Below are 12,841 nucleotides of genomic sequence, written 5' to 3'. Positions count from 1 at the left end.
AGCGGCCCTCCTCCATTCTGCGCACGCACCCCGCCCCTCGTAGCCGCCTGATAACAACAGCCTCAAGCCTACACAAGTCTGCTATGAATGTTCTGGTTACAGTCCACTGCTGAAACTTTCCACTATTTTGGATTTCACCAGGCAAGGCCCACTGAGCTATATAGCTCTTTTGGAGAAGCAACCTAGCCACAAATGAGAGCTCGATGGAAGTGGCTTATGTGGAAATTTATAACAGCGAAATATTGTAAAACACGTGTTTATAAATGTGGAGAGGAAAAACTAGAGTATCCGGAAAAAAATCCAACCACGTAGAGAATATGCAAACTCCCCTATAAACAGGCATCGTCAAGGTCAGGATCGAATCCACGACCTGCATATGAGACGAGGAGGGAGTTAACATCTCGCCACCACGGTGCCTGTGTTACATGACCCTCGCCTCCACATTGCTGGATTGCCCTTGTTTATCCAGGCTGGTCACCTGTTCAAGCACTGTTCAGGCTCAACGCCCGGGTTAACTTGAGAAATCTGACAAGGTGGGGCACATTCCAGTTGATTTTGTCATATGCGATCCGCACATACTCATTCTGAAATGGCAGGAGCTTCGTAAAGCACGACATACTGGTTTTTTTCTCTCTTCACGTAATCTATCCCAGCACAGCCCTGAGGATGAACGTCAATGTACGTCCATAAGAGGTTTTTTTTTCTTTTGGGTTAGATCGCTTAAATATAAATGTGTCGTTAAACCCACCACCACCCGACACAGCCAATCAAGTAAGGCTTGTCACGTAAACACAACATGGCAATTAGTTACTAGCACACCACCGGTGTGTTGGAGAATAAAACCCTTAACATTTACAATTCGAGTACGACATTTCGCCGGCAAGTGCAACAACCATCCTCATCAAGCGACAGCTAGAATTGTGGAGAAATCCTCCTGCCTGTTTCGGTCTTAAATAGACTAGGGGTGAATGTGATGACGTCCCTTGTGAGCCAATCGGGTGCGAAGACCAGAGGGGGCGGGGGGTTAAAGTAGTCATAAATTATAATGGATATCTATTATCCGTTGGGTTATTTGAGGTGCAGGGGGAAGGACAAAAACTGAACACAAGCAGTTCTAGATTTGAAGCTTTCGTGACTGCAAGGATTCATACTCTTTGGTTTTTTCGGTAAAGTCATGTAGGAAAAAAAAAAATTTAATCACGACGTTTCGATTGCAACACAAGCAATCATCATCAGGTGTAACAACCACAGCAAGAAATTCTGGCCGTTGCTTGATGTCATACCTGATGATGATTGCTTGTGTTGCAATCAAAACGTCATGATTTAAAAAAAAAAATTACCGACCTGACTTTACCGAAAAAACCAAAGAATACAAAAGCAGTTCTAAAGAAATTAGTGCATAGCAGCAGTAGAGCGAGCGGCTCGCAATCGCGAGGTTGCGAGTTCAAATTCTTGCTGGGGATTAACTTGGCCTCTCAATCAAACTTTCATATTGCACCTTTCAGAGTGAAATTGTCGCAGAGCGCTTCACAAGTAAGCGTGACATCAATAAAATTTTAGTTGCACAAAAACAATGGAAAGTATCACATTTAGTTAAAATATATGAAAGACATTATAAAATACACCTTGAACCTCTTTTTAAACACCGTGACACCTTCCTTGTCAAATGGCGTTCATGGTGCACTCCACATGAACACAACGTCGACCGGTATGCAGCACTATGAACACCATATTCGCTGCACGCTGAACACCCTACCAGCTGCACCATAACACCGCACACGTCACAAACACCCTAATCGCAGAGACGCGTGATTGTGGGGAAGTCAGTCGTTGTCCTGTGGATAATTCCCTCGCTATAGGAATGTGTAATTTTCACCACTGGCTCAGGGCTTTAGATAAGAGAAGAGCACCGCCTCAATGCTCAGAGTAAGAAACCACTTTGACCTTTGACTTTCATGACAGAGCAAGAAGCACCACCTAGCATGGGACATGCACGTATGTGTACACATTGAACTTCTTTCGCACCGTACGTAGCCAACCGTGCTAATCAGAGGTGCGGGGGAAGTCCAACAAACTAAACACAAAAAAGCTATTATTTAAAAATGCATAGCTCCCAGTGGCTTTCCAATATCGGAAGGAAGGGTGTCCCAGATGGCCGCAGAAGCGCATCTGAAAGTGTGCGATGCGGTGACCGTCTTTGTTCGATGGATAGCCAAAAGCTGCTGCGAGGATGAACGGAATTTGCATGATGATTTATGCTCCTTGACGAGATCAGCAAGGTATCGTGGTTCATTTGTGGCAAGCACTTTGTGTGTAATGATTGCGAACTTCTAATGTATTTGTTCAGCAACCGGAAGCCAATGTAGCTCGGCAAGGACCGGACGGACACGGTCAGATCTTACAGTACTCATCGCAACACGTGTCAAAGGATTTTGGACACGTGGCAGCTTGCCAATATTTTTCCAGACGTTCAGTAGAGTAGCAAGTTGCAACAATCGAGCTTTGTCAATAATGACAGTCCTCGACTTACGAACGGGTTCCGTTGAGAGCCGTTTTGGAAGTCGAGCAGTTCGTTACAACGCAATAATGTACCGTATTTTCATTGCCCATATGGTCACTGTTATACAATATCTTACGGTTCGACAAAAAAGGGAAACGTTCTTAAACTCATAAATAAGAAGAAATATTGTGTATTTACATGTAATACTGTGATAAATATTAACTTGCAAATAAAACACAAATAAGAAAAAAATTGTTCCGCGAGTTTGCGTTTTAAGTCGATATTAAAAATAAATTCGGTAAACTCTATCTGTTACATTCTTTAAACTTTTCGCGAATGCAGAAACCTTGTTGTCCCAATAGGACAAACGGGGTTACGTTCCTGGTACCAGTGAACATAGGGGGGAAATAATACATCTTTAATAACGATGACTACAATAAATAATTAATAACAACTTGTTAAAGTACTTTTGATGATAATCATTTGATGATGTTGGAGGCAATGGTGAGGAATTCAGGAGGATAACTGATCGGGAGATGCAGGTGATAAAAACGCCAAAATGTATAAACGAAGTCGACTGTAAGTATGTATAAAGTAAAACAAAAATTCCCAATAACAAGTTCAGAACGGTATTGCTTTGAGACTGAGGACAAAGCGGGCAGCCCAGGGAGCGTGGCTAAATCTTCGCAGACCGTTTCAAATGTAACAACATTCTGCGCGCGCCTCCCCAGTGTTGGTGGTCTGGCACTACGTAGTGCACTCGCGAACGCTGTAGTCTGGCGGGTCGCGACTAGGGAATTGATAGACACTGAGTTGCTCGCGAAACTCGCGAATCCAGAACTCGCTTATAGCGAGGCTGCGGATGTTCGTAAGTCGTGTGTTCATAAGTAGAGGACTGGCTGTCCGATGCTACATTGCACCGTGTTGGCTGTCGTGACTCAATAGCAGCCAAATGTGTCGTAGAGCCCTGACATGAAAATTGCAGGACCTGATGATATTTTTGCACGTGGCGATCAAACAACATTCTGACCGACTATGGTGCTGAGGCTCCTTGAGACGAATAAAAAAACTGAGTCCTGGAGTCTGTAAATGCTACACCTCGCCTGAGCACGAGTGCCAACCAGCAGGAACCTCTGATATTCCTGGTTTAAGCAAAGGGACATGGGCTGAGATAACCTCGAGATCGTGTCCTGCTTTACAATCAACCCAGTTCCTTGTTCAGAGACAACATTTCACAGAAGACGAAACCTGAGTAGCTGGTAAAAACCTGCGCTTACAGATGGGGGCATGAACCCGTTTGTTGTGCTGTTGCGGATGCCTCACAGTCCCGCAGCGTGAAATGCAAACTCCCAGCTTTGACGGCACTGGGTCGCACGCTGGGTGCATCACCGCACCCAGCGTGGGTGAAGCCATCTGCATTGGAGCCTTTGAAATCTTTGAATGCATCTAACATACGTACGCGTGTTAAACTTCGCACCGTAAATTACTACGTGCCCGAGTGCACTCGCCCGCTCACCCGTCGCTGTGTCCCTGGCTCTGTTGCAGTACTTCAAGGGCCGCCTGCAAGACAAGAAAGAGAACGTCACGGCCAGGAACAGCAACGGCAGCAATGACAGCATTTCTGGTGAACCTGCGTTGGAGAGCGAGCTGTCCAAGAACTTTGACAGCACCATGACCATATGCTCCATGGTGCCTCTGCTCATCTTCTGCTGCCTCAACTCCATGCTGCACACGCTGTGAGCCTCGCACAGAGACACAAGCACGCTCCCATGCCTACCCGTCCACCACGCTTGTCAGGAGTGGGGCAAGCCTCCCCTACGGAAGGAGTGCAACCTTCCTTGTGAGCCCCGTCCTTGGCTTGTCGTCACGTAGCCGGCTTCCGTTACAGTGGACACAGTGACAGCTATCTTATGCGCCGACTGACACGTCCACATTTGAATGTGTCCCCAGCCAGCTGAGACTGCCCCTACCTCCCCGTACCAACCCACTCTCTCTCACCTCCACACCGTACCACCGACCCCTCCCAACACCACCACTCACCTCCACACCACGACTCGCCTCAACACCAATAAGTAATATTTTAAAAAACTTTTTTTTTAGACATGCTTTAATGAAATGTACCGTACTAGTAATGGTGGACACAGTGACAGCTATCTTATGCGCCGACTGACACGTCCACATTTGAATGTGTCCCCAGCCAGCTGAGACTGCCCCTACCTCCCCGTACCAACCCACTCTCTCTCACCTCCACACCGTACCACCGACCCCTCCCAACACCACCACTCACCTCCACACCACGACTCGCCTCAACACCAATAAGTAATATTTTAAAAAACTTTTTTTTTAGACATGCTTTAATGAAATGTACCGTACTAGTAATGGAAGAACTCCACGACTCGAGGAAGTGGCCCCGAAGCTTGCCTTAACGTAAGGGACCGTGGTGATTTACAGCCAACGTCAGTTGAGCGTGGACAATTAGACCCAAGCCGTAACATAACATGGTGCATTGTCGTTGAGTTGTGCGCCTTTTGGCGTCATCTGGTCCAACCCATGTGAGACTAGGCTCTAAGGAAAGCTGTCTCGGTGTGGACCAATCAACTTCAAGGACAGTGCACATTATCAGAGTTATGTTCTTTTGTTTGTATTATGACTGCAGGTATTGCGGTCTATTCAAACATGACTCCTTGTAGAGAGGTGTCAGTTTTGTTGCCAGATAGAAGGGTAAAGAACCAATTATCATGTAAAAATAATGTTTAAAATATATATTTTTTATTTTTAATGATAGAATATAGTATTGTCATCAGTATGACATAAGTATACCAAGTTTGTAGTCGATACCACATTGGGAAGTGGGTAAATATTTAGTTACAAGATTTGAGGATACAACAACAGACAGAGTGAGTTAATAAAAAGTGTGTAAAAACAATCACCATTCGCCACTAAGTGGTGGTGACGTCACCACGGGGCTTGTCCACGGGAAGTGTCCAACGCCCGCTGGCAGGTCACGGGACAGACCCAGGTGCCATGGGTCGACTGACTGAGATGACTGGCCGATGCACCACCTGTGTCCCCTACTGTGCCAAATTACTGTGTTGTAGCCACCTGGCGTTCCACTCGTTGTTGTGAGCGTCGCTTCTCTGCCCTCCTATGTTGCTGGAGGGCGACTGCCTCCCAACTGCCCAGTAGCGTCCTTCACGAGCCTCCTCCACGGAGGCCGATCTTGACACCGCTGGTACTAGTCATCGGCAAGTCCACTAAGCTCCACATCCTCCTGTACCACATCACTCCATCTCTTCTCTAGCCCGTGCCGTGCCTGTTTAGCCGCTTCTATCCGGCCGAACAAAAAGCTGTTTAGGCATGCGGTGACTTGGCATGCGGGCTACATGGCCCAGCCAACGCAGCCTTGCCTGCCGGAGGAGCTCAGCGATAGGACTTTGTCCAGATCTTTCAAGTATTTGTGAGCTCCTCACAATCTAGCCTGGTTAAACCCAACATGAATCGTAGGCAGGCCAGTCTAAATGTTTCTAACCGGCAAAGATGTTTCATTAGGGGGGCCCACGTTTTGCAAGTGTAGAGCAGGGAGGGCTTGACCGTGGCCGAGAAGACCCAAAGCTTCGTGTGGAGCGACAGACCAGGTAGCTTCCACACAGCGTTACGCAGCAGATGAAAAGAAAATGCCGCTTGACTGATTCTGAGTGAGACTTCTAATGTCAAACCGGAGCCGGTCATGAGCATACTGCCCAGGTATGGAAAACTTTCCACTCCACAACTGCCCCATCACCAATTGGGAGTTGTGGGGGGGTGGAGTGTCTGATGGTACATATACCCAGACAAGTGCTTAGTTTTGGTGGGGCTGATAGTAAGGCCCCACCTCTTAGTGGCATGCTCCAGGTTTAGCAGCAGCGCCTCCAACTCCTCTTAGTGAGCAGCAATCACCAAATCATAGGCATACATAACATGGTTGACAACTAGGGAGCCATCCCTTGACCGCCCTCAGGCATTGATTAGCCTCCCATTGTATCTGTATCAGATGTAAATTCCTCTGGTACAGCCATCGAAGGCTTCATGAACGACATGGTCAAAATAGATGTTAAATAATGTGGGAGCCAGAGGAAATCTCTGTCGCACCCCAAGGTGAACAGGGAATGGCTCTTGACTCCCATCCACGTAGTTTTACTCGGGCCTGATCACCATGATGAAGGTCCTTAATGATTGTGAGCAGAGTCAGAGACTCCAAAAGCACGAAGAACAACCCAGAGCACAGGCCTACTGATGGTATCATAGGCCTTGACCAGGTCAATAAAGCAAAGATGTAGGTCCTATTGGAATTCCCTATACCTCTGCTGTAGCAGACGGACAGAAAATATGGCATTTGTGCAGGACCGCCCTTTTCTGAAACCACAATGGGGCTCCGCAAGTCTCTCCTCAGCGTGTCTGGCAAGGTGATGTTGAATGATCCTTGCCAGGACCTTTCCCAACACACTGAGGAGGGAGATGCCCAGTCTGTGCGGTCCCCCTTCTTAAAGAGGGGGACCACCAGGGCATCTTTCAAATCCTGCGGAACCCGTCTAGTGGTCCAGACTGTTATTATAATGTCATGTAGGGCAGTCTGGGTACAAACGCCACCCTCCCTCGGCATTTCGCTTGGGAGATAATCTCTGCCCGGTGCTTTTCTCAGACTGGATCGCCTTCTGTGCTTCCTCAATAGATGGCACCTCAGCCTGCCACTCACAGGGGGTGACTGCTTCTTTCAATATTTGAAGCACGGTAGCCTAAGTAGGGTCATCCCCACTTCCCCATGTTTTCTAGGCTGAGGGATTTCCCCTCCCCAAGACCTCAGAAATGCTGTGCAAATCTGCAAACCTATTCCTGGGAGTCAGAGATCAGATCATCTTTCTTTCTCCTAATGATGGTGATAGGTGTGGCGCTACAAGTTACTTCTTTGATGGAGTTAAAGAGGGATTTGTGATTGCGGGATACTGAGGCAGACTTTATCTCATCAGCAACCCGCGACCACCACTCATCCTTGCAGCGCCTCACGGCTCTACGAACCTTCAAAAGAAGGCTGCAGTAAGCCCTCCTCATTCTTTGACGTGGGATGCTGTAGACGGTGAGAGTGGGCTTGTTCCTTTTTCTCAGCCTGCCTGAACACCTCTGTCAGCCATGGTCTCTGGGGAGGTCTGGACCGTTTACCCAAAGCAGCCATTATAGCTGCATGAGCCACAGTCCTAAACCTCGCCCATTTCCCCTCGGCATCAGGAGGAGTGGGGGACGATGCCAACCCCAGCTGCAAGCGATGATGAAATTCTCGCTTGCAACTTTCATCAGCTAGCTGAGACCAGGCTGCTGTGGGTTGGAATGGGGTCCTGGGTGTACAACAACCACCGGAGTGGAAGAATGGCAGGCGCATCTTACAGATGACAAGCCGATGGTCAGTGGGCAGATCAGCTTCACGGTAGGTCCTGGTCTCAAGGACATGGGCCCACATGCACTGTTCCGTCACTATATAGTCCAGCAGATGTTCTTGCTTGGACCCGGCATGCATCCATGATGTTGTGTGGATGCGCCGATGATGGAACAGCGTATTGGTAATTACAAACCCATGGGCTGCACAAAAATCTAGCAGCCTCCTACCGTTGTTATTGAGCTGATCTGGCCCATGCCTTCCAATCACTCCAGACGAGGTGCCAGCATCATGACCAACTCGGGCATTGAAAGTCACCCAACAGGATGACTCTATCCCGAGGGGCCACTTTAGCTAGCGCCTGTAACAGGAGGTCATAGAAAGAAAGTATCTGACTCATCGGCCTTGCCTGCATCCCTCCACTGATGTTCATCTTCGGTGGGGGCATAAATAATCACAACCACCACTACTCGCCTCTGGTTGCTTGGAAGACGAGCCCAAAGTAGCCTGGGGCTTATAGCTTCCCACACCTCACCGCCATGCTCCCATGCACTTTTCATTCATTTGTTCAGAAGAAGGGCCACTCCCTGTTGTTTGGCAGTCTCCTGCCCCGAGTAGTCCACCCCTCATGGCGGCAGGAGCCAGAGCCAGTCTACCAGATCTCCTGAATACCAAAGAGGTCCAGGTGGTACCGGTCCAGCTCCCGACAGAGGAGTGGCAACCTCTCCTCTGCAGTGAGCATGCGAACATTCCACGTGACCACCCGCAGTGGTTTTTTGTTGTTTCTGGAGGAACCGTGAGGGTAAGGATTCAGTCTCCTGGCTCCGCCAAACGGGGTTTGGCCAGGAGATGTCATAGACGCCTGTCTCCTCGGGGCCTCTGACACAAACTTAGTTGCATATTTTTCACGTGGTTTTGTGGTAATTAAATTGAAGGTGGAGGGGTTACCAGCCACTCACACCCATCCAGAACAACCCTTTGGCTGCTTTGGTGGCTACAAACACCATGAGGGGAATGGCCAGTTGAAATTGGCCCTTCCCCCATGGCACTGCTCACCACAGCATTACCGTCCGGCACCGAACAAGGAGGTAGGGGGTTGTTTTGCCGGACTACACCACACCATCACTCAATTTGTGTCCACTACACCAGCGTGTTGAACACAAATTGTAAATGTGTGGGTTTAGTCTCCAACTCACTGGTGTGCTGAAGTAGTAACTAATTGGCACGTTTTGTTTACGTGACTAATTGGCTGTGTGTGTTTCTTCCCACCCCCCCTCTTCCCCCTTGTCTGCGGTGCAGGATCCCGATCAAGCTGCGCATCGTGGGGGGGCTGGGTGGCATCCTGATGATGTTCGTGCTCACGGGCATTCTCGTGTGGGCCAGCTCCCTGTCGCCCAGCGCCTTTTTTGGCATCACCATGGTCACCGTGTTCCTCATCAACTGTGGGTCCCCTCGCGCACTGCTCCACAGCACCACAGTCGTACAGCGCCACAGCCACACAGCCTCACAGCCCCACAGTCACACAGCAGCCACACAGCCACACAGCCTCACAGCCCCACAGTCACACAGCAGCCACACAGCCCCACATCCACACAGTCACACATCCCACAGCCACACAGCCACACAGCCCCACTGCCATATAGCCCCACAGCCCCACAGCCACACAGCCCTACAGCCACACAGCCCCACAGCCACACAGCCTCACAGCCACACAGCCACACAGCCCCACAAACCCACAGACCCGCAGCCCCACAGCTTCCCACAGCCGCACAACCGCATAACCGCACAACTGTACAGTCGCACGTGCACGTGATCATGGGGGATTCTCTCTGTCGCTTTGAAAGTTCTGGTTACAGTCCAGTGCCTGGATAAGGACCTCCCGCACGCCGTGTGGGTCGTAGGTAAAAGTTGAGTAGCATCGACAAGGAGGTGTAGTGTAATATAACAATGGACTGTTCTGCACTGCCCTCTGCTTCCGCGACGAAGCACAGACAAACGGGAAGGCAGCCACGTGGCGAATCAGCACCAGCAGTTGTCCAAGCTCCGTGGTCATCTCTATATTAAGATGTTTTCATTCAATTAATGGGTGTTGATATGTGTGGGAGGTAACCGGGGCGCCCGGAGAAAGCACACACATGCGAGGGGGCAACGATGTATCCCATACAGATGGTCTGCTCTTTGCCGTACCGCCTTCTCCTGGCGAGCCAGGGTATAGCACCTCCTTGACGTTCACTGCCTCGACAGTGCTGCATTACAGGCCACGTGCATAATATCCACCACCGTTAAGCTGGTATGAACAAGACGGAGATCCGTCTTGTTCTTGATAGATGTTTGGGATGGGCCATGGAATGATCGGATCAAATTTGTGTGGTTGAGACTCAAGCACCCGACACAGACAAACGAATCAAATTGTCGCGTTTAAAATTGGTCTCGTGGTCTCGACGACACAATTTTCGCCAAATCTCTCTGTGAAGTTATCCCCCCCCCCCCCCCCGTAGACTGTTGGGGCAAGTGCTGTGTTAGCGAGCACCTACGAAAGCCAGCACCTCACACGAGGAAATGGTGTGGCCTACGCCACGCCCGGCCTCCTTTGTAATCCCCTAGTGGTGATGTTTACACGCCGCACCCGTTACTCCTTTGAGGCTGAGTTGACCTAGGGGGGAGGCCCAGGACCAGTTCATATATATTTGTCACTGTTCGCAGTCGTGAGCGGGAATCAATCTCCGGGTTCATAGTGCAGTGTGCTGACCACTCCTCACGCTCCCCATGCCATATGCATACATACATAACACAAAAAGTAAATCCTCATGCAAGGCGTTTTCGCTGTAACGCGGTTCTTCCATTTGGGAACACTTATTGCGGAACGCGCACTGCTGTGACATGGTTTCTGAGCCATCGACGACGAACTATTTTCTTGAGCTGCGCAGTTGAGCGGTGTGGGAATTCTGGGTATACGCGCGGAGTGATACGGCACGTGGCGGCATGCCTACAGCTCGGTTCTTTGTCCCGCCATAGGATGACTGCCGCAATGTGTACACGGTATTCCCTCGTTATGCGCAAGCGATACGTTCCGGAGATGCATGCGAATAGCAAATTTTGCGGATAATGATATTGGCCTACGAATTACAGTAAATCAATACGTGACTACTACATCTCATCACTTCCTCTCTCATCACTTTATCTCATCACTTTCTCGGATCACATTCTCTCTCATCACTTTCTTTCTCCCTGTCTATTGGTGCAGTCGTGTACAGTTCAGATGCGATTCGCAGATAACAAGTTCGTGAATAACGAGGGTATACTGTACAGTAATTCCTAGCATAATGCGTTTTGGCTTTACCTGGGACTTTTCAGGAATGCATCTGCAAGACTGACCGTAAACACGTTATAAACACAACAACACGTCACTAGTTGTTGATGTCGTGCGTGTGCGTGTGCAGCGTTTGGCGCTGTGTTCCAGAGCAGCGTGTTTGGCCTTGTGGGACTGCTCCCCCCTGGCTACACGGCGCCCGTCATGAGCGGGCAGGGCATGTCCGGCATCTTCACCGCCCTCGCCATGATCTTCTCCATCCTCAGTAAGCACCTTGCCACATCATACAAAGACAAAGATCCCCCGTGGAGCTTGAACGGACTGTTTAGGGAAAGTGCTGTGAGCGAGCACCTGTGAAGGCTGGCACCACGCCTCATTTGAGGCTGAATCAACCTTGAGGAGGCCCAGTACTGGTTCAGATGATCATCGCTAGTGTTGGCCACTAGCGGAAATCAAACTCAGGTTGCCGGGTTCGTAGCGGAGCCAACTTTCTGTATTTTAGCCACCCAGTGCTCCGCTTCGCTCCTCTGCCCTCTGTTGTTGTTGGAGGGCGACTGCCTCCAACTGCCCAGTAGCGTCCTTCATGAACCTCCTCCACAGAGGCCGATGTTGACACCGCTGGTACCAGTCATCGGCAAGTCCAATCAGCTCCACATCCTTCTACGCCACATCAGTCCATCTCTCCTCTAGCCCGTACCACGCCCGTTTAGCTCCACCTATCTGGCCGAACAAAACCTGCTTGGGCATGCGGTGGCAAGGCACCTCCACACACCTCGTGACGACGCACAGTTGCACTTGACGCACGGTGCTGTGCCGTACTGCCGCACTGTAGCGTGTCACAGGACCTGTGCCATACCAACACTACAAAACGTAAAAAAGAACATGCCTGAGAAGACTTGCACTGCATTGAATTTGTTAGTTTCATAATTATTTATGTTGGTGCAGTATTCTCGATGTGTCTTGTGGCACAGTTGTTTTTGCACTGGCTTGCTTCATTGCTGTGCTTTATTTTACTAGTTTCGCTTTCGTGATCTTCGTAACCCCAGGTCACTTTCAAATGAGACTCATTTGCGCCACGCAAGTCCTCACCTGGTTAAACAAAACTTAACTAGAAATAAACTTGAACAACATTCCCTGACGTCGTTGGAAATTCATCGATTCATCAGTGAATAGAAATTTTTTGGTAAACAAAAAAATATTCGTTGGTGAAAAAGGGAACAGAAGAAATGGGATTGAGATCCAGAATGGTGACGATTCATTGAACGGTTACAACCACACCAACAGTTTGGGTCTCCACGGTGACAGCGCCACCAGGAGACGCGCGGGAGACATGCGGTCAGATGCAGCAATGTCCCCTCGCCCATCTCCCTCCTCTCCCCCACAGGTGGCGCAGATTCTCGCTCGGCTGCGTTCTGGTATTTCGTGACGGCGTGCGTTGTAACGGCCATCGCCATATTTAGCTACCTCTACCTGCCTCGTCTGGTGAGCCCCCCCCCCCCACACACTCACCACCGCACCGATCCCACCACCCACCATAGCTCATTGCATCTCACCACCGCACCGATCCCACCACCCACCATAGCTCATTGCATCTCACCACCGCACCGATCCCACCACCCACCATAGC

At 49.7% G+C, this 12,841-nt stretch overlaps 1 protein-coding gene and 1 long non-coding RNA gene across 18 annotated transcripts in view; one reads left to right on the top strand and one right to left on the bottom strand.

Annotated features, from left to right (window-relative positions):
• LOC144728963 (uncharacterized) overlaps positions 1–4,670 on the bottom strand; it is a 47,031-nt gene extending 42,361 nt beyond the window's left edge. For 4 of the 10 annotated variants that reach the window (XR_013587584.1, XR_013587585.1, XR_013587581.1 and 1 more), the window contains exons 1-2: positions 4,278–4,428; positions 4,017–4,060 (exon numbers count right to left, since the gene is read on the bottom strand). This is a non-coding gene — a long non-coding RNA (uncharacterized LOC144728963). Of the gene's footprint in view, positions 1–4,016; positions 4,061–4,277; positions 4,430–4,540 lie in introns of those variants that run through there. The other 6 variants (XR_013587582.1, XR_013587583.1, XR_013587586.1 and 3 more) reach the window with 4 other exon arrangements.
• Positions 1–12,841, top strand: part of LOC144728961 (equilibrative nucleoside transporter 1-like) — a 58,474-nt gene that overhangs the window by 29,667 nt on the left and 15,966 nt on the right. For all 8 annotated transcript variants that reach the window (XM_078608749.1, XM_078608754.1, XM_078608751.1 and 5 more), the window contains 4 exons: positions 4,046–4,236; positions 9,204–9,346; positions 11,345–11,479; positions 12,599–12,696. In XM_078608749.1, coding sequence (XP_078464875.1) covers positions 4,046–4,236; positions 9,204–9,346; positions 11,345–11,479; positions 12,599–12,696 — 567 coding nt within the window. The remainder of the gene's footprint in view (positions 1–4,045; positions 4,237–9,203; positions 9,347–11,344; positions 11,480–12,598; positions 12,697–12,841) is intronic.

Source organism: Lampetra planeri, chromosome 30, assembly GCF_965212315.1.
Source record: "Lampetra planeri chromosome 30, kcLamPlan1.2.h2, whole genome shotgun sequence".
In the NCBI taxonomy this organism is placed as follows: domain Eukaryota; kingdom Metazoa; phylum Chordata; class Hyperoartia; order Petromyzontiformes; family Petromyzontidae; genus Lampetra; species Lampetra planeri.
Note: the sequence above shows the minus strand (reverse complement) of the source record. Positions and strands in the feature narration are given on the sequence as shown.